This window comes from Oreochromis niloticus, linkage group LG5, assembly GCF_001858045.2.
Source record: "Oreochromis niloticus isolate F11D_XX linkage group LG5, O_niloticus_UMD_NMBU, whole genome shotgun sequence".
In the NCBI taxonomy this organism is placed as follows: domain Eukaryota; kingdom Metazoa; phylum Chordata; class Actinopteri; order Cichliformes; family Cichlidae; genus Oreochromis; species Oreochromis niloticus.
The window spans coordinates 9,531,542-9,557,254 of NC_031970.2; the positions used below are offsets into that span (position 1 = coordinate 9,531,542).

At 36.7% G+C, this 25,713-nt stretch overlaps 1 protein-coding gene across 1 annotated transcript; it reads right to left on the bottom strand.

Annotated features, from left to right (window-relative positions):
• Positions 1 to 530: 530 nt before the first annotated feature.
• Positions 531 to 24,186, bottom strand: igfn1.1 (immunoglobulin like and fibronectin type III domain containing 1, tandem duplicate 1). The gene is made up of 23 exons (XM_019359065.2): positions 24,009 to 24,186; positions 20,081 to 20,171; positions 14,546 to 14,665; positions 13,562 to 13,704; positions 13,352 to 13,451; positions 13,170 to 13,214; positions 12,142 to 12,175; positions 11,871 to 12,054; positions 11,606 to 11,719; positions 11,348 to 11,516; positions 10,814 to 11,086; positions 6,762 to 6,886; positions 6,173 to 6,314; positions 5,685 to 5,978; positions 5,290 to 5,586; positions 4,195 to 4,374; positions 3,959 to 4,087; positions 3,563 to 3,871; positions 2,985 to 3,070; positions 2,694 to 2,886; positions 2,305 to 2,601; positions 1,500 to 1,826; positions 531 to 1,193 (listed from the first exon to the last, which is right to left on the bottom strand). The coding sequence occupies exons 2-23, from the start codon at positions 20,127 to 20,129 to the stop codon at positions 1,189 to 1,191; spliced, it is 3,615 nt and encodes a 1,204-aa protein (XP_019214610.1). The 5' UTR covers positions 20,130 to 20,171; positions 24,009 to 24,186; the 3' UTR covers positions 531 to 1,188.
• Positions 24,187 to 25,713: the final 1,527 nt, after the last annotated feature.

A 25,713-nucleotide genomic window follows, 5' to 3' on the forward strand; every position in this document is an offset into this window, starting at 1 on the left:
GCTGTCTCATAGGATCTGGTACAGAGGGTTGTAGTGCCACTGGTGGAGCCGCCTTGGCATTATCTGATTTTACATGTAGGCTATCTGATATATATCTGAACATATAAGAAAAGGAATACATTTTTATTTGTTCATCAAAATAAAGCAAGATAAACCTCATTCTAAAATTAAGGTACCAATGAGCGACAGTTATTTTATTGCAGGTTTAGGCTGAACGTGAATATGAGCAGATTTAGCATTTATATTAATTTCAGTATTTGAAACTGAGCTGTGTCACCCTGCATTCAGAATTTATGTATGGCTCAGGGTTTACCTAAGCCTCTAGTCCTTATTGACTCTAAACTTGGAATGATGGCTGAGCCTTTCAAAATATGCTTAAAAATGTAATATAAGAAAGACTGGACATGAGTTATTATTCAGAAAGTTTCATGAATGTGAACAACGCACATGAATTTCAATACTTGTCTGCTATGCTGAGGCTTGACCCAGGGCCACAATAGTCTATAGTAACAAAAATCTGTCAGCACAAATGTACAGTACATTTTTATTATTATTTTCAGGTCAAAGTGACTTGCAGGTCACATTAAAAATTAATGTCACGATGCTGTTTGAAATATTTATTTACATCAAACTCACACAATTTTCATAGTGATGTCATTTTATGACAGCAGTGTCATTATAATGTAAATATCCTGTCAGTTCATATGTTGTCTCATATTAGTTTTATTCTGGGGTCTTCTACAAATACCTACTACACAAGCCAAAGATTCTTGCCTCTAAAAATCTGTCAAGACACAAGTCAGTTGTTTCATCACCTTCAGACTAATAGCAACTAATCTAATAACAGTCAGTGCTGTGCAGAGCTAAATACTCTATATAGTTTTCACAGTTATATTTCAGTATTTTATTTCATTACTGTTATACCCTTGAAAGGAAAATAGACACATGTTGGTTACTTTTATTTAAGCAATTTTTGCAGGCCTAAAGCTTTATTGTTACTTCAACTTTAGATGATGTTTTTTTGAATTTGTGAATCAAATAAGGAAGGCATTACTAGCATAATTTAAAAAACAACAAAAAAGGTTTCATTCATGACAGTTCTCACTTAACTGCAAACAATATGGCATTATCACGAGCTTGATTTATGCTGGCATTATAAAGCAAGTCTGCCATCTTCAGTGTGTCCATTTATTCTGTGAAGAAAAGGTAAAGCAGATATTAGGTTCAAACTTCACACATCACCACGGTATATATGATGTATACTTATACACAACAAAAACCATACAGAAAAAAAGAAACACATTCTGGAAAGAAACTGTTTGAAACTGGTGAGAGCAGCCCGAAGTGAGCATTTTGCCCACAGGAATTATTTTTCTCTTATTATTTAAAACATGAAGAGATGACTTACATTATACTAATATACATCTGATATACTGATATATATACTCATTATGACAGCAAATGAGGAAAGGCATAAAATGTCTCTTTGAAAGGCTTACCTCTGACTGTGAGTTTAGTTGCAGACTCTGCCCTTCCCAAAGAGTTTTCTGCAGCAACCTTGTACTCCCCGGTGTCTTTAGACCCAACCCTCAATATGAGCAGAGAGCATACTCCACATGTGTTGGAGATTAGGTAGTTAGTGTTTGTATTCAGACTGACATTGTCGCGGAGCCATGTGACATGAGGTGTTGGATCCCCTTTTATAGCACAAGTCATATAGCATTCATACCCTTCAGGAGCTGTGTGCATTTTCAGTGGGACAATGAACTTGGGAGGACACAGCAGATTGCACGCCTTTGATTCTGGCACTTTCACAGTGAACTTTTCTGGAAGAAAGCGAACATGCAATGCATTCTAATTGTATTCATCTAACATTAGAAAATGTTTCAATATGATGGCGCTACAACAGTATTATTAGAAATTGCAAGTAGATACTAGTCCTGTTCATGTACTAGAGTTTGTCATAATCATACAGCAAAGCAATAGGGAAACAATGTTAAAACTCTAAAGTTTCAAATATCAGTGGATAAGTCATAAAAGCAAATACAGATATATACAGCAATGCATGCCCATTGTCCACATTACATATATATACATGGCCCTATAACATCAGTGTCAGTGCAAATTAAGTAAAATAGATAGGGTCACAGACAGTTAAACTTTATTTTGTAGCTGAAGAGTCATTTAGTTGTTAATATTTAATACTGGATTTTCTTAAAGCTGTACTCTTAAAAATTGCAGTTCTTCTTCAAACTAACATGTCTTCCAAAAAGACAGGCTTTGAAGCCATAACCATGTACATACCTTTTTTGGCAGGAATCAGCCACTTGGGCGATTCAGAGGGTTTGGAGGAGCCCATGTCGTTCTTTGCATAGACTCTGAACTGGTATTCTCGGCCTGGCATTATGTTACATGCTGTGAATCTGTTGTTGAAGATTCGATCTGCAATGGTGTTCCATGTTCTTTTGCTTGAATCACGCTTGGTCACCATGTAGTGCAGCCTGTCATCACGTTTCTCATCTGGAGATGCTGTCCATGAAATAGTCACAGTACCATGCACATTTTCGTCTAACTCCACAGGACCTGGAGGCTTGGGCTCATCTAAAGTTAAAAAGAAAGTTTAGTTTTTTTCTTTTGTCCACAGCATATGAAATGGAAGTTTTACAGTAAATACAAGAATATTCCAAACACACCTGTGACTCTAATTTCAATGCTGATTGTTTCTTGCCCAACAACGTTCTTGACAATGATTGTATAGACTCCAGTATCTGAGCGCTCAGCAGAAGGAATGAGAATCTGGGATGTACCCTCTGCATTACTGATGGTCACTTTTTTAGACACTGGCACGCCATCTTTTAGCCAGATTACATCTGGCCAAGGAGAGGCCTACAAAGAATACAAAGATGTAATTTTCTTAGTTTGTAAGAAGATAAAATAAGATCCCTATATGTCTGTTGTCACAAATATGGTAATCAAGTTATTACCTCAAAGTTAATGTTGAATCGTGCTGAATTTCCTGCTCTCACTACCATGAAACTCTTAATTTTGGCATCAGTGAATCGTGGCCTCACTATGTAAACAGCAGGATAAAAGTTTGTCAGAACAAAATTTAATATTGGGTAAAAGTTACAGGAAGACAAACCTCACAAGTAGGCTTTGGTGGTAATAATTTGGCACAGAAGATATTTACACACTGAACATGATAAAATAGCAAATGCAAACCTGCAGTGGTCTTTTATGGAGCAATTCAAATGTACCATGAGCAGTGGAGACACTGGGTGTATTGATGCTCAAGGAAACTACCTCAAATTTTAATCTGGTATGTATTGCCAAATGTTGTGATTGTACCTTTTATGCCGGTATTAGATTTCTGAAGTATGCAAAATTCTGGTATTTACAAGTAATTGAAACTATATACCTAACTTGAGTCAAGCATTGCTTAGTGGAAACAAAATAAAGAATAATTACTGAATTTATCATTATTATGTTGCTTTGTAATCATGACATTAAATATAACATTTGGGTATAAGACTTTGGATATAACATTTGGGAATTTTCTCACCAGGAGGTGGCATAGAGATATGGTAGTTATCCAGTTCCTGTGGGTCTCCATGGCCTCCTTCATTGATAGCAATGACTCTTACCCAGTACATACCCATTGACTTCATGCCTTTTACTGTATAAGACGTCATGGTTATTGCATTCAAATTACAGCGATCCCACTCTGTGTTTTCTGCAAGCCTGATCTCCACAAAATATCCCTTTGCTTCATCTGCAACCCCCACAATGTCCTTGGGTTTTGTCCAAGACAAGGAGATGGTTGTGTAAGTGGAATCTGTCACTTTGAAGTCACTGACTTTACCAGGAGGTTCTGTAAAATATGATTCAAAGACAGACATTATTTTTACACAAAGCTGAATATAGTCTAAAAAAGCCAACCGTATCAGTTTCCACCTACTTTTAGGGTCTCTGGCAAACACGAATTCTGAAGGGGAACTGAATTCACCAGCTCCAGAGTTATTGATCGCAGACACACGGAATTCATACTCCATGCCCTCAACTACATCTTTCACAGCAAATTGCTTCCCTGTAAGGGAAAAATTTGAATTGCAGCAATAAATCATTAGGACAACACTGTTGCGCTGTCAAGTTATTCTAACATAAACAAACAGAAACTGGCTGTGAATAAGAAACCTCTAATCATCTCATTGGGTGGATTGACAGGGCCCCATAAGTTGCTGCCCTTCTTGCGCTTTTCAAGGTTGTATCCCAGAATACCGGTTCCTCCGGTGTCAGCAGGGGGAGACCAGGAGAGAGTGATGCAGTCTTTGAAGGCACTGACAACCTTGGGTGCTGATGGAGGTCCGGGGTATGCTGTATACAGAAAAGAGTGGGATTAGTATTTTTTTCATTTATTTATTTTTTTGTCTAAAGGTTCATTAAAAAAGGTTGTCTACTTTTGAGGAACTGACATTGCGAATGACACAAAAGCTGAACCATATCTTTATTGTATTAGAAACCATAGTGGTCAGCTGGAATTAAAAGATATTCTTTGCATTCTCTTCAGTTATTTAGCTTAGGGTGACCAACTGTCCTCTTTTTTTTTTTTTTTTGCACTTGTTGACTTGCAAAATCCTGCATGACATTTTTATTTCACCATTCATTAACCGCACAGAGAAGGCATCATTTAAATATGTTAAAGTTTTCTTTAAGCAAACAGTATTATTAAACTTCTTCATGACTGGGACAAGTGTCGTCTTTTTTGGAAATCAAAATATGGTCACCCTAATTTAGCTACCTTAAATTAGAAGTCTAGCCACATGAGAAATTAGCACAGCAAAATGTATCCATTTGTTCTCTCGAAATGTACACAGCTAAATTTATTACGTTGTTAATGAAAGCTTTTGCCTGACTTTTAGTTGTCAGGTTTTTTTCCTAATTCAGCAAAGACTTAAATAGAAAAAAATGAATATGGGAAAAAATGAAAATAAGGTTGTTCAATTTATTGTCAGAGAAGTAAGTTTGCATAGTTTATTTAAAATATATGTCTCCTATCTCACAGCTGTCTGCAGACCATTCCCATTTTTGTGAAGCCATGTCATGAGGAAAGTCAATTTTATGATGAAGCACAGGAGGAAAAACACAAAAAAACAAGTAGCTGAGTTTTTCAATAACTTTTTTTCTTTTTTTTTTCCCTGTAAGATTTGCGTTTTGAATGTTGATGACCAGATCGTTAATACAGTGGTATTTTGAGAAGATGGCATTTAAATAATTGTTATCTTAGTTCACCTTTTGTACCAGCTTGAATGTCCTCTGTTTCCATCAGCTCACTGATGCCCATTTCAGTCTCCACTCTGAGACGATAGCAATACCGTCGGCCATGGTCTACATCCGTGTCCCTGTATTTGGCCTCAGGACCAATTGGCCCCAACTTCTTCCAGGTGTTACGGCCAACTTGTTGTCGTTCAAGGATATAGTTTAATATCTTGCAGCCACCACTGTCTTTTGGGGGTCTCCACTTGAATTCAACTGCAGAGGAGGAGGCTTCAACAGTTTCTAGAGGTCCCATTGGAGGAGTAGGTTTATCTGTTTGAAGAGAAAGTACCATACAGAATATTCATGGAGAACCAAGATTTTTAAGTGTATTAAATCCAGTATCCTATGCAAAAGTGCTATACACACACCCAGTACAACAAGTTGGCTGAGAGCCTCCACAGTGCCAAACTCATTTTTGAGTTTAAACTTGATTTCACCACTATCTTTACGCTGAAGCTTCAATAGCAGTAGACGGCTAGACCCCTCTGAATGCTCTATCTTGATGTTTGCGTCCTCCGAAAGCTCTTCACCCTCACGGTACCACTGAATTTTTATAGGTTCCCGTCCAATAAAAGCCAAGTTGAACGTAGCTTTGTGTCCTTTTTTCACAGTGACAGGAGTTTTGAATGCTTTCAGATCTTCAGCATTAAATCGTGGTGGATCTAGAATGAGTCATAAAAAAACAAAAGCATATTTCAAGCACTGTTACGCTTTGTAGTTACTGTATGTACACTAAATAAACTTATTTTGCACTGCTCTTAAAAATTATATTTCATCATGAACTAAACACACTGCTTAATGAATGATGCAAACCTTGTGAGCAAGAAAATAGCTATTGCAATACTAATATTTTTACCTTCAACAGTAATCTCTGCCTCTGTTTTACGCCCATCTGCTTCAAATTTATATTTCCCTGCAAATTCTTCGGTGACTTTATGAATTTTCAGTCTGTGAAATGTTCCATCCTTTGAAATAGTTAACCCCTCAGATGACTTAATCTGGAATAATAACAAAATAAAAATGCAGACATAAGTGTACACATTAGTTTTTGACTGCTAGTGAAAATTGTTTTCTTTAAAAAATAACTCTCACTGAACTAACACAGCCAACCCCTCAACATGTTTGTACTCTGTGCTCATATTGCCATCATATTAAATTATTTTGTGCTTTTTAAAGAACCTATTTTAACATTGCACTCAGCAACAAACAAATCCTAACAAAAAAGTAACTTCAAGGGTCAAATTGCATTGTATTTCTCCACGTTAATATACAGTGTTGTGGGCCTCAGGTTTGAGACCCCTGATATAGCGCTTTATTCTATAATAATATCTGCCTGTCATCCATGGCCAAAATACAATGTCTTTAGACAGTGGGGTGAAGCCAGAGTACCCAGAGGAAACCCATGCAGGTAAAGTCTAAATGCAACATGAAGACCATGAGCTTACCTCTTCTCCATCTTTGTACCAGACTCCCACACAGTCTTCACTGCTCACTTTACACTCCAGCTCTGCCGCTTCTCCAATAACGGCTTTGCAGTCAGAAAGTCCAGCATGAAAGTGAACTCCTGGGTCTGAAGATTTATCAAACATTAAGTTAGTAATTGCAAATACAGTTTATCTTTTATTTCATTTTTGTAATTGTACATTTACAATTTTAGTGATTTGAAGATTTCCATTCATGTATGCAGAAATGCAATTGTGGACATACTTACCTATTTTATTTTTTGCTTATAAAAAATATGTTTGTATGACAGAAATTTCAGATTTGTAGTAACCGTTTAATCCAAGTTGGTAAATGGTGCAATAAGAGTGGGTTTTTTGGGAAAAAAAATTGACTTGATGAAGATTTATTTTTTTAAATTTGTAGCTTGTCTCATATGGCATTGGCCTTCGTCAGCTCAAGCCAACTCTTGGCACAGCTCAGGAATGTCTTCACAGAGTCGTCCATTTGTCTCCGTTCACTTAATTAGTCTTGGAAAAAAGAAAGATTTACTATTAAGATGTCCCACTTGGGATTGGCCTTGGCCTTCTTGGTCAGTGAAAGAGTATATAATTTTTGCTGGCATAAATTCAGCATCAAGTGAAATATGGAAAAAAAAAAAAAAACACCCATGAATCTGGTTTAGGACATTGTCATCCTCCAAGGTCAGTCCAAGTTGTCTTCCATCTTCCAGTTACGTAAGAGTGCAACTACACAAAGTATTTAAATGACCAGTTCAAAAAATAAATAACTCCAAAGCACTGATTCATCCTGAATTAACTTTTAAAATGAAAAGCAAGATTGTTAACACAGAAAGCACACAAAGCACAGATGCATAAAAATCACATACACACACCACACCCAACCTTCAAATACATACAAAGACACATGTAGACGCAAATAAACAAATTGTTGGCAGCTAATCAACTTGTAGATCAAAAAAATAAAATAAAATTATATAAGTAATGGTGTTCTGTTACCTAAAAAATATGTGAAGTAGTTTTAGCAATTCTGGGACAATTAAGCTAAAAAACATTAGTGTATCAGATTAAATTGATGTTTCCTAATTAAATGCATGCTCAAAGTTAAATCCACTTGTCGTGACCTGTAATCATTGTAGGACGTAATTTATCCAATTAGATATTAAATCTGCTCTTCTTCTTAATGATCACACACTTCTATTAAGTCCCAAGCCACTGGAAATGTCATCAGCTCATCATATGACTTCCAGTGAGATTGCTTTCCCATGCAGCAGTTAATATAGCACCTGTAATCTTACCACCAACTGTCTCGTCGAACAGTCAGCCTTGCTGTGCACGGCCTGAACGTTTGCCAGCTGCTGCTGGCTCATCATCATCTGCTCCCTCACCATTTTCAGGAGATTCATCACTGCCTGCTGATGGTCCAGTGCCATTATCACCATTGGTATCTCTTGCTTCTCAGTTTTTTGCTTTTCAAGTTTAAGGGACATCACCATAAATACCATCAATCCAGTATTTCTCATTTGCTGTTGGTTAAGCCTTACAAATAACATTGATAAAGTCAGTAATAATAACAAAATATTTACATAGATAATAAAAACAAACAGCAATCGGTACAACAGAGTGGTGGAAAAGGTGATCTCTAACTTGGATAGTATTTCTTGGTATATGTGAAAAATAAATAGATGAAATAACCTAAAGCAGTAATACATGTGATAAAGGTGCTGATCCTTTTAAAATTTTCTAGTGCTTCAAAAAGTGGACAGTTCATGATTAGATATGTGAAGTTGTTTGGGATTTAATAATCTTTCCTATTTGCCTACTAAATAGAAGACCTCAAATGATTCAAACATGACATTTATACAGCATAAAAACAAACATGAAAGCACATTACGCATAAAACACAAATACAGACGACTTTCCATATATGTGAAAGCTTTAAAAGAGAGTTTAAAATGTAAAAAACATATATGCTAGTTTTCAAGACAAGACACAAAAACAAAAGCAGGCATAATATACAACAGTTTTTTTCTAATTAACCAGAGGTTTTCATTGTTTCTGGACTGAAAACCATGCAATCTGTAAGTACATGGTTGCATTTACAGATGACTCATTAAATGACATTATATTTGAATGTTGGATTGTCAAGAAGCAGTAAACTTAACCCTTTAGCTTGTTTAACATCCCAGTGTTCTGTTACTTACTGAGGTTTAACAAGACACTTCTGGAATTTGTTTTTATTTCTTTTTTAATCCACTTCGTGGGGCTTAATTTTGCAGTTGGCAAAGCAGAGCACTGAAAAACTTTGTAAGATATCAGCTACAGCTTACGCACCTGCATCTAAACTGAAGTATTTAGAATTCCCTACAGTTGTAATGATAAAGCGATTTTCATTCCCAATGACTTATTTGTCAGTAAACTACAGCATGCAACCTTTACGTTGCTTACCAATAAAAGGTTCTTCAAATGCCACATTTACCTTTTTTCAGCGTTTTTCTTTTTCACAGGAAACCACAAGTCTCCTCGTTGATTTGTGGTTTCCTCATCATTTATATTTCTAATTATTTTATAACACTTTTATACAGAATAGACTGCTAGTAATATTTACAGCGTAAATGAAAAGTTGTCTAATACAATACAAATTAAATAAATTGAAAGAATAAAAACGGTCAACTCTTTTTTTTTATTATATAATTCTGTGTGTAGTGCAGTAAAGTACAGTATTAACAACTTACCTATTACTGTATCTGGAACCAGAGGACCAGCTCTCACACGTTTTCTGCGTTTTCCTCCTTTACCTCCTCCCTCTCCTCCTTCACCCCCTTCTCCTCCCTCTCCTCCTTCTCCTTCCTCTCCTCCTCCTCCTACATATCCTTCTTCTCCCCACTCCCCCTCAAATTCTTCATCAGAATCTTCAAATGAATCATATTCATCTTCTTCCTCAAAAGCTTCTCCTTCCACGCCACCGACTCCTACGCCGGCTGCACCTTGAGCTCCACCTTTTCCAATGGCTGCAGCTCCATGTCCACCTTCTTGTCCACCAGCACTGGCACCACCATCAACTCCAATGCCTGCACCCCCTGCACCTCCTGCACCAATACCACTGGTACTACCAGCACCTGCAACTGCAGTAGCACCAGCAGCAATACCAATACCAGCAGCACCAGCAGCACCGCCAGCACCACCAGGACCACTGGTCCCGCCAGCACCAGCAGCACCACCGGGACCAAAAGCGCCGCCAACACCAGCAGCACCCCCGGCACCAACAGCGCCGCCAACACCAGCAGCACCCCGGCACCAACAGCGCCGCCAACACCAGCAGCACCCCCGGCACCAACAGCGCCGCCAACACCAGCAGCACCCCCATCACCAGCAGCACCCCCGGCACCACCAGCACCGGCAGCCCCACCAACACCAGCAGCACCCCCGGCACCAACAGCTCCATCAGCACCACCAGCACTGGCAGCCCCACCAACACCAGCAGCACCCCCGGCACCAACAGTTCCATCAGCAGAGGCCGCGCCACTTCCAGCACCAGCTCCTTTTTTCTTACTTTTCCTCGGAGCTCCGTCTTTACCAGCTGCTGCCCTTTTAGCTCTTGCAGCAGCCTTAGCTTTAGCTTTGGCTTCAGCAGCTGCCTTTTTAGCTGCTTCTTCATCCTCTTGGGTTGCTGCTCCAGCGGCTTCTTTCTCGGCATGGGCTTTCTTTGCAAGTTCCAGTTTTTCTTCCAATTCTTTCTGATATTTTTCTTGCTGCTCCTTTGCTATTTTCAACAGCTCCTCTTCGTTGCCACCTCCAGCCATGGTGGTTTTGCGAGCCGCCTTCTTGCCCTTACTTGCAGGATCTTTGTCAGCTATGAAAACATGTCAAATATATTTTTAACTTGCAGCTGGTTTTGGAATATAAAATGTTTAATGTGAATTATGTGATTTTTTTTTAATGATAAATATATATATATATATATATATATGTATATATATGTATATATATATATGTATATGTATGTGTGTGTGTGTATATATATACATAATTCTCACCTTCAACTATAAGCCAAGCGTTGCAAGATTTTATTCCTGCCACAGCAGCATAGATACCGGCATCCAAAGGCATGCAGTCCCGCACAATCAATTTGTGGATGAGCTTATCCTCAGATACAGTAATTTCATGTTTTTCACTATTTGACAGCAGAGCACTTTTGCCATACCATTTGATCTCATTCATGGGTGCAGTTAGGACACATTGAAAGAGGGCGTCCTCTCGTTCTTCTGCCTTGATCTCTTGTATTTTGACAGCAAAGTCGACTGGAGGTACTGCAAGGTTTTAAAAACACAAAAGAATCAGAGACAAACTTATTTAACGTCACTCAATCCATTTTCTAAACTGCTTACCCTGTTCAAGAACTGTTTCTTCAGAGCTGCCCCATCTTAATGAGTTAAATTAATTTAAGCTATAAGTACATTTCAATTAAATGGAAAAACACGATTTATGGTTAACAACTGTATAAGTAACAATAAAAGAAGCTAAATACACTTAAACCTTATCTAATCTTAATACCTGGATTAAAGACAGACCTTTAAAATCAGTGGAGAACACATTGACACCCTCAACATCCACTGAGTAGAGTCCAGCATCTTCTGTTCCTAGTTTTTTGATTTTGAATATGTATTTTTTGCCAACTTGTTTCAAACTGTGTTTCAGATCATCACCCTCTTCTTTGGAAAATGGAACCATGACACCATCCTGCAGAATTTAAAGACGTATTAACATTTTGATAATAAGTTTAAAAAAAAAGACACAAGACAAAATGTAATGAGCAGTTAATTTCTTACCTTGTACAGGTAAATTTTGCTGCTGGGATCCTTGAGGTCCATATCCAACTCAATTGTTGCATAATCATCATCTTTGACCTCAATAGGCTTTAAACTGCTGATATGTGTGACAAACTATGGCAGAGATATATCGAAAATTATAATAATAGTCAAGCGACTGTATACAATACAGCAAATTTAAAGAAAACAAAATAGGCCTCTGTGAATAAAAGCAGTTTTGTTGGAGAGGCTTTTGAATGAATAAAACAATGCCAGAGATCTGTACCTCTGCGATCTCCTCTTCTCGTTCTTTTTTCATTTCATTAAGTTTCTTTAGCATGCCACGGAAGTCTGTGATACCATACTCAGCACAGATGCGCTCATAGTCTTTCTTGTCTGCACTGAGCAGAATTTCCCAGACCTTCTCCTCTGTCTCCATTGTCTTATGCTCACGTGTTCCATCTGGATTACTGTATTGACAAGCAGCATTAAGTTAGAATTCACAGCTATAAAGAATACAAAAAGTAAGAGTAGTTCACAAACTATAAAAAACTCACCGTTTTTTTAGATGTTTTCTGAAGTCAATTGTTTCTGCGGAACCATAAAAAAAACTTAAAACACAAGTCTGTCAGTAAATATATAAATATCATAAATGTGGGAGGCTCTGACCAGAGGAGGCTCTAGTAACTAAACCACAGCATAGCTTCATAATGGCAAGCGTCTGGGGGCTGAGGTTAATATTTTCAGAAAAGGAGTCACTGATTTCTCAGTCAGTGCACAGTGAAACTGTGCTGATGTGACAGATAGATTTTTCCAAATAATTCAAATCACTGAATGAAATGTCAGCTTGCAATTAAAATCAATGGGCAAATTATGTAGGAGAAAAAGTGAACCACTCTATCATACTAAATGTTGGTAGATTTGAAGAAAGCCCACCAATATCCATTTATCTTATCTTGCCAAGTTCCCTCAATGTCCTTTGTAAAAAATCTAATAGATGTTTTATGAATTACATTTATAGTTTGGTTGTGATGCAGTTTGCTTATTTTCTGGAAAATGTGGTCAATGGAAATTGACCTGATAACAAACAATTCAATTCAGTTTTATTTATACAGTGCCAAATCACAACAACAGTTGCCTCAAGGCCCTTTATATAGTAAGGTACACCCTACAACAGGGGTGGGCAACTCCAGGCCTCAAGTGCTGGTGTCCTGCAGGTTTTAGATGTGTCCCTGATCCAATACACCTGATTCAAATCGTTAAATTACCTCCTCTGTCTTGAAGTTCTCCAGAGGCCTGGTAATGAACTAATCATTTGATTCAGGTGTGTTGACCCAGGGTGATATCTAAAACCTGCAGGACACCGGCACTCGAAGCCTGGAGTTGCCTTCCCCTGCCCTACAATAATACATACAGAGAAAAACCCAACAATCATATGACACCCCCCCTATGAGCAAGCACTTTGGCGACAGTGGGAAGAAAAAACTCCCTTTTAATAGGAAGAAGCTTTTAGTGAAGGAAACACTAAATGCTTCTAAGAAAACATTTCAAGGTCATACATCAGCAAGTGTTTATGAGCTCTTACCTTCGATTTGTGCCTTTTGGAGTTCTTTGGTCTTAGAAAATCCAACTGTGAACAATAAAACATAATTATTTATTTATTAGTTTTGTTTTTAATTCATCATGAAGATACCAGTTGCTCATGAAGATATGTAATTCAGCTTTAACACATCTGACAGACAGTATTTCAGAGAATAAAAATCTTACCTTCAATAACATTTAAAACAACAGTGCAAACAGCCCTTCCATATTCATTTGTTGCAAAACACTTGTAGGTGTCAGCATCTTCTGGAGCAACTTTAGGGAACTAATGAAGCACAGAGTTGTTATTTTATTATGTTTGACTGCATATTAAGTGTTGTTACTCAATTCAGCTCACAATCACTTGTACCTTGTAAGTGCTATTGTGAAGCTTACCTCAAGGGTGTGTTCTTCGGTTGCCTCATCATATTTTTGTTGGCACACAGCAGGGTGAAAAAGTATTTCTCCATTTGCTCTACTCCATGTCACAGTAGGGGTTGGGGTTCCTACTATTTTGGCTTTAAAGAATGCAAATTTACCTATAATAGAAAAAGTTGAGGATTGTTTAGTATTGAAAAAATAACTCTTAACATGTTTTAATAAATGGAAATGTTGCAGATACAAATGTTACAGAACATTTCAATACATTACATTAAGAAATTCTAAAACGATAAGAGGCCTGTCATATTTACAAGTAGAAAAGTTCCATTTAAGCATTACCACCTCATGACTGTAATATTCCATGATTGGGGATGTTTCTGTTGCCACTGAGTGTGCAGAAATGAAGGTTTGAGGCTTTTCCTAGTTTTCTTCATTTTTATGATATTTATTTCAACCCAATATCACAGGAGATGTTTGGCCATAATGCACAACACCATGTCTGGCAAAAACCAAACAAGGTATTGCAGCATAAACGACTCATACAAACTGGCAAGCATGGTGGTGTAGGGATGATAATTTGGTCTTGTTTTGCAACCACAGGTCCTGGGCATCTTGTAGTTACTGACAGTGACATAGTGTAGCATGTCATGTTTTTTTATTCAACTAAAAAAAAAAACCCTCCCAGTACATAAAACCTCAGTGGTCAATAGCATTCAGTAACCCAGATAAGAGCATGCAGTACACATTTTCTTGAAAACTGGATTAAGAGCTTCTCAAAAACCTGATCACAAACATGATCACATGCATCTAAATGGTTTCACTCACTGGAATTTATCTTTGTCATCTGTTTAATAGATACTTTTGTTAGTGACTTCAGTTTAATTACCTCACCAGAACAATGTGAGTATGTCAGAACAATTGTGTATGTTTAAGGTGTAGGTCAGTGTGCAGCACATTTTTTTGTATTGTGAAGCATTTGAGACATGACATGAGACTTACCCTCTTGAATAGTTAGAGCAATGGGTTTGCGGGTGAAATCCGGAGTTGTCATCCCCTCTGGAAGTTCCTCCATAAACTGTGTTATCATGACACCAGGCACTTTTGACTTCTTCCTGATGCCTAACCAAATCAAGGCATATTAGGCAATTAGGCAACCCTAATATTTCTAAGCAGACCAGGTAGATACACATTTGTGTGATCCAGACTGAGGATAATAGATCACATAAAACATTAAAAAAGCAACTCTATAAGTCTATAAAAAGTCTTGATATTTTGATAGGAAAAAAACAGCACGTTTAAAGAAAGGCTAATACTAATATTCAGATACAAATTTAAAACCCAGACCAGAAAACATGAGAGGTCAGGGTCAATTGCAAACACAGTCACATTCTAACATACAAATCAAGTATGTGTGAAGAGAGTGCATATTCTGATGTTAAAATGCCACAATACACGGACAAATTTCAACTGCTGACAAAATGACTAAGAAAAGCTGAATTTTATAAGATTATCTACCATTTTTTCTTTACAAACTGCAAGTGCTTATTCTAAGGTGAAGGAATAATACTCTAACAGTCAGCTTATTTGGTAATGAAATATGTCAGCTATCAGCTGGGATAGTTTGATATTGCTGAAGGTTTGTTGAACTTGCTCCCACAGTTTATCCAATTTCTAGTGCTGTTTAAGTAGGATAAAAGCTGCTTACATAGAGATTAACAGCAGGGTGAACAATCATAAACCGTTACTTACAATGAATGTATAACTGAGATATTTAATTAGGTTTTTTAAGTAACTTTGTAAAAGAAGATAGAGTTGCCTATAACAATTTAACAAACCTCAGTCTATTTCAATTCATTGCATACATACTCTTAAAAAAACACATTTGTAATTTACTAAAACACTTACAGCTTTAGTTTTATTATTCTCAGCACAGTTCATTCTAAATTTGTGAGTGCCAGAAAAGATAAAACTGAACAAAAAGGTCGAGGTTAGCTCATGCTTCGGTATTTTAAAATATGTGTCAACAGAATCAGACATGGATCTACATCCATGTGCTGTACTATTAGAGTATTGATATAAACTAACCCTCAGCAATATCGAAGACTTCATCACTGATTGCTGTTCACAAGGATAAAGCTGGCCCAGGGATCCCTGGTCTTTAATTATTTTCACCTTGCATGAAAGACCTGCAATAGGCAGAATATTAGCTACAGAATATTTATATTTTTATTAAAGGATGTGAGAGCAGAATGCCCCACCCAGCATTTTGCAGTCTGAAGCACGCTGGAGTTAAATTGCTTGCAGCAGGAGTTACTGAATAGTACACATGGTTTGTATGCTGCATGGTGGTGATACCGTTACACTGGTGTTGCTGCTAGCAAGCTGAATGTTCACACTGTGGAATTTTTAGGATGATGCAACAATAAAAACAACATATGTGCATGAAAATGTTGATCAGCTTTTCAAAATAAGACAGTGATTAGAATGACATGAAAGCCAAGCATTGATATCATGGGTCAGTTTGCGGATAACATTTAAAAATAATTAGCATATTTGTGGTAGGAAAAGGTTTAATTCAGTTCTGTCATTCTGAAGTAGATTTAACAAGACTTATGTTCTTGATTAAAAACAGTGTAAAACATATATATTATATCTGAGTTATCTTACATCTACTTTTCTCAACATCACATCCCTGATATCTTGTTTTTTTGGACTTAAATGATTGCTGTCACTGAACATTTGCACTACCGTTGCAGTGGAAGTGTCCCTGTTTTGTTTGAGTTGTCTACCAAACACAGATGCGACAGAAGAAATTTTCCTTTTGTGTGTTTTTTGCGTGTTCATCACTTGCAGTGAACCTCTTTTTGGAACGAATTAGTAGTTGATAATTACTGTACCATCTGTTCTTAGTGTCTTTGTCCCTCAGTGTTTACTTAAAAGCTGACAAACAAACTCAGAAAAGATATTCCACTTCATTTTTTTTAAACAAAATCTACTTTTCCCTTTTGTGTCTTTGTATCTCATAAGGCTCTTGTTATTTGAATGATGTTTCATACACTTGGCTTTCCTCAGCAAACAACTGTACAAAAGAATGAATGATATGAATGAATAATGAGTCTATTCAGGTAGACTGTCAAAACCTGCTCACTCTCCAGTTTGTTCTTATTTTTGTCAGATGTTTGTATTCTCAACAGTACAGTTTCAACCTTTTTGTCAGATTAGACTGACAGGACTCAATAATGTATTTTCTTTTTCATTTGTAGATAAGTAGTGCTGAACTGTTTTTATTTGATACTGTCCGACTGTAGTTAAACTCTGTAGTGTGGTTTTTTTTTGTTTCTTGTTTCTGTTTATTTTTTAAAACCTCAACTAATTAAAAAAACCTTGGAAAATGCTCTCTAATCCTCCAAATTATTTGTTGATTTATTGTTAAATCCCCCTGTGTCTCACAGGAAAATGGCTTTACGTAAGTTTTATCTTGTGAAAAAGCTCTGATGAAAAAACATTTTAGTTTATTTTTGTTTAATTTGCAGTGTAGAGACATTTAAAGATGTTTAACTACACATTTAATCTCTTAGATATCTTAAAATAAGATCAAGAAGTGCAATTTCAATAGCACATCTCAGTGTTTCTTTTTACTGGTAACTATTTTGAAATGTAATTGTTTATTTATTACTTAACTACTTTGGTGTAGCATGACTGGCTGTGGGGGAGGTCTTTATCATCAGGAAAAGCTGTAAAACTTATAAAAATACAGCTAAAGGCCCAAAAATGTTGGCCTGCTTCATATTTTCTAAAGCTGTCCAGCATGCCGATTTGACAGGCCGATTCTGGCACCTGTAATCTGAAGATTAAGTCATTAATGTCTGGTTTCACATGCAAAATAAGTACAAATAAATATGTGCAACTTTAAACGCAACTATGAGAAAGGATTTGTTGTGCTATTATTGGATTAACCTTGAACCTTGAACTGAGTACACTTTGAAAATTGGATTTAATTTTGTTTAAAATTGGTGTTGTTACTAGGGTTGCATTTATAATATATTAAATGACATCACCACGACATCACTAAAATATCACTAAATACTGCCGAGCAGCAGAATAGGTTACTCATTGTGCTTATCGATGTAAAACTTGTTAGCTGTTTTGATACCGCAAAGTTTCTTAAGAGTCAGGGTCAGAGTTGGTCAGGTCTGCTGAGTAGAACAGGCCACTAAACACCATTGCACTAGTCACAGTGTATAAATTGTGAGATTTGCAGTAAAATATGAGTTTTATTTTTATGTATTTATTTGATACCTTAGACTGAGTAATGAAATAATACATTATAGGCCCAAAAGTCCCAGGCCACTTACATATTTACACCTATTGGAGCTACTTGGCCATAGGAAACCATGCTGTCAATCTCCTGTTGCACAGTTTTTGTGCTGACGTTAACACCAGAGGAGGTTTGTAAATCTGCATCTTTACATGGTCTATAGCAGAGCTGAAGAAATTTCATGAACTCTTTTGTTACAGTGTTGTACCATACAGTATTACAGTAGGTCTTTCCCTTCCACTCTTTGTAAAGATGGACTGCAGGTGCGTGATTTTATATTCCTCTACCAATGGGATTAAAACTCTTAAATTCAAAGGTAGATTAAAGGTTTTTACCCAGTGCTTTTGTCTGTCGTGTATAAGACATTAAATGAAACTCAGAATTGTCATTTTAGCTGGTTACCTTGACATTTCACAGTTGAGCAGGAATACAAAGGTCAAAATATTTAAGAGGGTACAGAATGGTCCAAATTAAAGGAAAGTACTCAGATATAATTTACTGGTAATCTTTCCACTTATACCAAATGCACGCCATTTGCAGTTTAAATGTAATTATGTTAAAGCTTGATGAAATTTGCACTTTTTAAGTGTCCTTAGAAAGTGCAAAAATCTATCTAATGTGACAGGGTGGCAAGTTGCATTAGATAGATTTTAGGAGACATTATGCCATTCCTGTAGAGCAAGTTCACTTATTTAGGCTGAACTGTGCCAGCATATTGTACAAGGTTACTTTGCATTTGAATACATCTTTAAAAGAGGCATTTTTTTCATGAAATTACAAGCTACAGTCAACAGTTGGCAATCAACCGCAGTGCCCTCTAGCAACAGCCTGCAGACAGTATTCATATGAGGGGTTTGAAAATGTCACAATGAAATGCATCTGTTGTGACACTGAAAGTCATATCATCCGTTCTGGATGACACCTTTCAATGAATGATGATCATATCATACATGCAACTCACCCATCATGGAATCATGCATTTACAAAGATGAATCGTTCAGGTAATTCGATTTTTTTGTTTTGTTTTTTGTCTTTTGCTCGCATACCTTTGTCGTCTGGGTGAACTCCCTCAGAACCGCCGACTTAACACGCAATGTGACAGTGGGAGAGGGAATAGGACAGGTAAATATTAATCCTGACAAAAGCACCATGTTGGTTTGGAACTTCGACAGGATTATAACATATAATAGACATAAAACACCACAATATACAGTATATACCCGGGAATTGAAAGCACAAACAGACAGACTTGAGCAGACCCTAATATTTAGAGACACATTGCACATCAAATCATTAGTCACAGACAAAAAATAAGACAGAGGTTAGCAATGTGTTGTTACAGCAAGCATGTAAATGCTGTACTGTACAACTGATGATTAGACATAGCTTCACACTTTCTTACGCATTTTCTCATGGTAGACATCTCAGGATGTTTCCTGTGCAGTGCTTGAGAGAAATTATGTATAAATAGAAAAGCAATTTGTAGAAAGATGATTTCAAATAAGCCTTCATTTTGTCTTCTATCAAACAGAGACACAATTTCATTTTCAGCTCGCTCTTTATTTGTGGCAGCTTCAAGTGTGTGTTGAATTAATCTTCGATGATCTTGTTTCGATTTTCCATTTCCCCAACAGTTGCATTGCCAGTATTGCTTCTCAGATGAATCCTGAGTATTTTTTGTCTTTGGTCATGAAAAAATCTTTTTTAAAGATGATGAGAGCTTGTTTGCATCTTCTCTTGTGGCGTCAGTGATGCCGCTGATCATTTCTTTGATCGACATCTTCATTCGAGTGGAGAAGCTTGTGGCTGAAAAACGGCTTCTCTTCTTAGACAGAAAAAAAGAAGAAAAATAGCATCTGTTTTCTCATTGCCACACAAAATCTCGATATCTTGCAGGGATCTTGTATCGACTGCTTCCACTCAAGAAAATAAGCAGCTGTATTGTTTATCTTCTTTTTAAGTTGTTGGTGATGGCCTTCATATTACACATTTTATTGTAATTTTATTCTTTAAATACCATTTGGCATGTCATTTTTACCTGTTGCTTTCTTGTCTTAATTATTCCTGAATGCAGTGTCACACAGCTCTTTAGTTTTAATAAAGTTTAGTTGTTTGCTGTCTGTGAGAAGGATCCTGTTCTTGTGTGTCACTGCAATAAGAGAACGTACAGGGTGACAAGGCTGCAATACCAACCGTTGACTGGCTTCTTTACTTACCCGCCTGCCCAGTGGCAGTCTGATCGGTCACCTTTGACTTCTTCGACATCTTGGTTTTCTCTTGAGCTCTGCTGATTCAGAAGGCTCTGCACTAAAAGAAAGAATAGGAAATATTTAATGTATTGTACAAGTGTGGCTCAAATGAAATCCTTGATATAAGACATTTGTGTCAGAGTTTGAGGTGTTAGTCTTTTAATTTTGGGATTGTTTTTGCTGTTCTCTTTTTGAAAATGTAAGCAGACGCCATTTAAAAGTTTTCATAGAGTAATGTAATGCATTTGAAGCAGACTGCTCTAATTACTTTTCCAGTGGCACAAAGTGATCATCAGCACCCGTTCAGCCAATGTCATTGACAGTGAACGTCAGACTTAACATGGGATTATTCTGTGTCTCAGGATTCCTTTGCAGACATTTCTTAATTAACCGAGGTGCTCAATGAAACCTCATATAAACATGGAGAAGATTTGGAATTAGATTGGTAATGCTGCACAATGTACAGCAATAATTATATGATCACCCAGTTAATGACAATAACTTACATGCCAGTTTGAAATTTATAATTTTACAGACATTATACTGCAAACATTTTTAAACATTTTACTGTACTTAGAAGAGTTCTGGGATCTTCTGTACAATTCTGGATGAAGTCAGTGACAAGGATCAAATGAAATTCAAAGGAAATTCTTTATGTTTAATTGCTGAAGATATATGCTTATGACATGCCGCAAAATGATTTGAGGATAATTAATTTGGTGTGTGTGTGTGTATGTGTGTAAAAATATACATCAAAGTTTTCCATAGTACTACATTTAGTGAGATTTCTTGAGCAACAAGGGTTTCACTGGCTCAGAATCACACCACCATGGTCAATACAACCCTATTTTATAAAAACAAAGGAAAACATTATGTAGCTGTGTAGATGTTAATACCAATTAAAACAAATTGTAATCATTTTCAAATATTTTCAGTTAAAAAAATCAGTTAAAGTTCATATAATCTTGTAACAACCCCCTCAAAAAACAAACAAAACCACCCAACATTTAATGTAGGAAAAACTTTCAAAAAACTTGTGCATGTGTACCACCGTGTCAAATCACCTTTTTTAGCTCCGTAAGTATTTGAAAGCTGAAGAGATGAAGCTATAAAGGAAAATTGTTTTTCCATCTTGACTGAAATATTGTTTCAGATGCTCAAAAGTTAAACGTTTCTCTGTTGTTTTTGGGTTTTTTTTAAAGAACATCAGGTGCAACACAGCACTTGACAAATTGACATTCGTCACAGTTATAAAAGGTCATGCATATGGATTTATGCCATTACTATTTTTTGTTCTTGTAAAATTTGAACCAAAGAGTCATGTTAAGACGTCTTAACTTCCTCATTGGACAGAGATTTACAGTGGGTGTGGTTACTTATGGGTAAATAATATTATTGTCATTACTTTGTAGCTCAACATGGATTTTTAGAAGATAACGTTGATGTGAAGAGGTAAGTCCTGTTCACACATATATGTATATATATGTGTATATATATATATATGTATAGTGTTTAAAACTTGGTTTAGTTCCTGTGTCACACTCTACTAATGAAGAAACAGCCATAACCAAAATGCTCATGACTTTGAAATGTTGCTCATGTAATTCTTAAATTGTGCTTGCTTTGTTAAATTGCTTGTTCAATGTTGGTCTTACAGAAATTCAGGCATTCAGAAGGCATGTGTGCTGAACCTATATGAACTCCTCTAATCATTTGAAGGTTGTTAGGCTGGGTGAATTGAAAGCTGGTGTGTGGTGGATATGGGTGATCTATTGCGATGATCTTTTGAGAGATTAACATGTCCACACTCAGCTAATCTGTGCTCATGCACTCATTCAAGTAGCTAAGAATGAGTAATAAATATTGAAATTAATGCTGAAATGTATTTATATATATATATTTTTTTTGGGGGGGACAATTTGGATGTCAAATAATCTCCACATTAACATCTCCGCAAATAACTGTTTTATTTATAGTTGTGCACATGCTCTAGCATATGTTAAAAAGGTTCTGGGCTCCAGCAGTGATCTTGGCACTTGGTCTGTCTTGAGATTGAACTGCACAACACATATGGTAAAGGGAAAACAGCATGCAAAAGGAGACATCTTGGCAAAAGGTTCTTTTCATTAAAAGGCAATGCTCTCATCTTCTCTTCCACTGAATAGTTGTTGCTGTGCTAGCTCTTATCATTTACTGTTTGGCTGCTGCTTACATCTGTTTTTTTAAATTTTGACTTGTGGGGGAGGGGATATTCTAGACATTTTTTTATTCTCAATGCATTCCAGAATAAATCTGTCTTAGTCACTGTCCCAGAGATTCACGGATTTGTGCTGCAGGCTGCATTTCATTAAATGTTGTTACTTAAAAAAATATAAACAAAAGAAAAAAAACATGCTTCAAAAAATCATTACATATAACCAGTATGTAGGCAGGCTGGCTGTCACTGCAGGCAAGATAACAAGCCGCCATGGCTGAAATTAGAGATGGACTATCTGAAATGCTGGGCCACTGCTACAGAAAAGTATTGGTTGTTGTTGCCGCATATGTTTTCCTGTACACTTCACTACTATACTTATTCATTATTATGTTCCTCATTTACATTAAAAGTGGAAAAAATAGCACTGATATATTTATGATGATTGTTTTTTTATTATGTAATGAAATCGATGTATTTCTTTTGCTTACAATACTGAAATGATCTCTTTCTATGTTACCAACATGAAATGGAGTCTTAAACATATAGAAATTTGTAAAGAAGACTCTTGAGAAACTTGAGAAACAGCAGACAACTAGACTACACCCAATACGTAGGAGCGCATGTGACACCTACTGCAGATGACTGCACCGCTGACTACATATTCTTGAAATGGCATCTGGTAGCTTCTCAAATGTCCTTCACTGCATTTTTCTACACGTCACTGATTGCAGCTGAGTGCACAAGATGCACAGCTGAAGTCACTTTCTAACACAAAACTGAGTCTGATGACACGTCTTTTAGTGTCCTAGTGTTAATGGTGCTTTTTGAGCCTCCCAGTGGATTTGTTTATATGTTCGGTTGATAAATGCTATTCAAAACATGTAAGAAATACTTAGCCTACATGTAATGTGTATGTTGTAATGAGTGTGCTGGTCTTTGTCTATTTAAGCTACTAACTGCACTAAATACAGCATTTTGCTTTGTTTTTTCAATCTTTAAATGCAAGAGAGATGCACTGTATGTGCTCAGTGTTAGGAAGATTTGTACATTGTGAACTGTAGCCCTGTGAATTCACTTAATGTAAAAAGAAATCCAGTTCTCTGCCAAAATACAACCCACTCCCTCCATGCAGCTTCTTGAATCTTAGGTCATATATTGATTTGATACCTCCTTCTAAAGTTAGTCATCACCCAACAACCTCACAGCTCTGACCATACTGCTATGATGAGCTTCCCAGATTTAAAGCTGTGAAATTCAAACTGAGAAGCCTACATGCCTTGCTTAAGCGATTTCATGCAGCAACACCAATTCTGCCCTCTTTGTAATTAAATCCTGTCCTGTAAGTTTTCATGTATATCTGAATTATTAATATGGTAGCAAACCCTGCATGCACTGTAATTTTAGAAACTGACATCAGATACCACATTCGTGACTTATGTGCACTTTTAAACTTCAAGCTCAGTCTTTGGATAGGAAAATAGAAACATCTCTTCATGTCTCATGCATTTACACTTTAGCTTTTTTATTGCAACCTTAAGCACCTGTTCACAAAGTACTGACATCTTTCTGATATAAACAGCGATGGTAGACATTGTATTTATTCAGATTGCGCTCCCAGCTGCAGACTCACAGAGAATAGGCTTTTGCAATTCATTTCTACATTTACTTATCCAGCCTTCATTTTTGAGGGCCACCTACCTGCTCTCAGTCCTCTTAGCACTCTTCCCTTTCAGACAGCAGTCTGGTCACACTGTGCCTTCTCCTAATTTTTTCAGTGTAATAGATCCTTCCAGCAGTGTGCAAGTCTGAGCTCAATGCTCCTCTACTGCCCGGACCCAGTGACTGCCAAAAGCTGTTTAGGCTTTTTTGTATTAGTCGTGACCCCAAAGACATTGGAGGTTGAGTGGGTGGTGAAGCAGGGAGGTAATGTGAAGGGGTGGGGGGGTGGCAGCAGGTTGAACTCCTATTAAAGAACATTTTGTTTGTTAATCCAGTTTTTTTGTTTTGTTTTGTTTTGTTTTGAAGCCTGGATCTTTCCCTCTCTTTCTGTCTCTCTCTAAAATGTGTGTTTATACAACCAGCATATAAAATGTGGACATAAAATGAATCGTCATACCATTCAACACAATTTAATTATAAACTAAACCCAAATATCACCTGGAAAAGGGACATTGCAAAACATTAAACAAAACTACACATTTTCAGTGCAGAGATGATGTCCTGTCATCCAGTGCATTATAACTTCATTACCTAACTTTGACATTCATCAGAAGCAATCCATTTTTGACTGCTGGGACATAATAATTATCACCCTGTCAACTTTTATTAACAAAATAGGGAGTAGCTAAATGGCTAATATTGATGTGACAACTGGAGTAGAAATATGTATTGATGATCATCTTAAATGGGTAAAGTATGATATCCAGAGAGGGTTGTTTTCAAAATCTTCATAGCAGATTGGCATATTAGAGTTGATAAGCATCATCATGTAATATCTAACAACAGGTTTGCCATTAATGTGTTGTTGTTTTTTATCTTTCCTATTTAGGCCAAGTTTAAAGGCTGCAGCTATAAATGCTTTTGTATCATGTCTTTTAATACACACTAGGATATTGCAGACTGTATGTCATGTTTAGAGTTGTGGTATTATTTTAAGATTTGCTCTAGAAGTTGCCAGACATTGTCCACAGAGGATTAAATAAAGAGATGACGTGTATTGTAGGTGTGTCATATTGTCCCCTCCCATTGGGTGTTCTGCCAATCACCAGGCAGCTGTTGAAAGTCTTTCCTCATGAGCATCGGAAACTTGCTCATGGGTGTTGACGAGTGTTAGTAACTGCAACAAAAACATCCTTACTGGAAATACATACATACTAATACCATAATGAATTTAATGATTAAAAAAATTCTAATTGTCAAAAGTAGTTACGCCAAAAAAATGTAACACATGACAATATTTCCTTAAGCTTCCTGTCTTGACAGTAAACTTTACCTAAAAATAACTAAAGGTCTCCAGGCAAAATATCCTAATATATAGGCCCACCACTATTTAACTTATGCTTAAGTAAATATATAGTTCATTGTAAAAATAAGTGAAAACTTATTCCAGAAAATAATTCCACTACAGAATAATCCTGCATGAGGATTTAATTTGTCATAGAGAGAGCGAGCAGCACCTTACTTGTTTCTACATATTCTACATACAATCATAAACATACATACATTTGCATCAGATACTTAAGAGATTTATGCATTCACTCACATGGAAAAATGATACCCCCGGCATAATTTATTGGCTGAGGTTAGACATGTCACTGGGTCAGGTCGAGGTTGGAAAGATCTGATGAAGACCACAAAAGCTGCCTCATGCTGTTTTTGGATGCTGTCAGCCAGCAAAAACAGT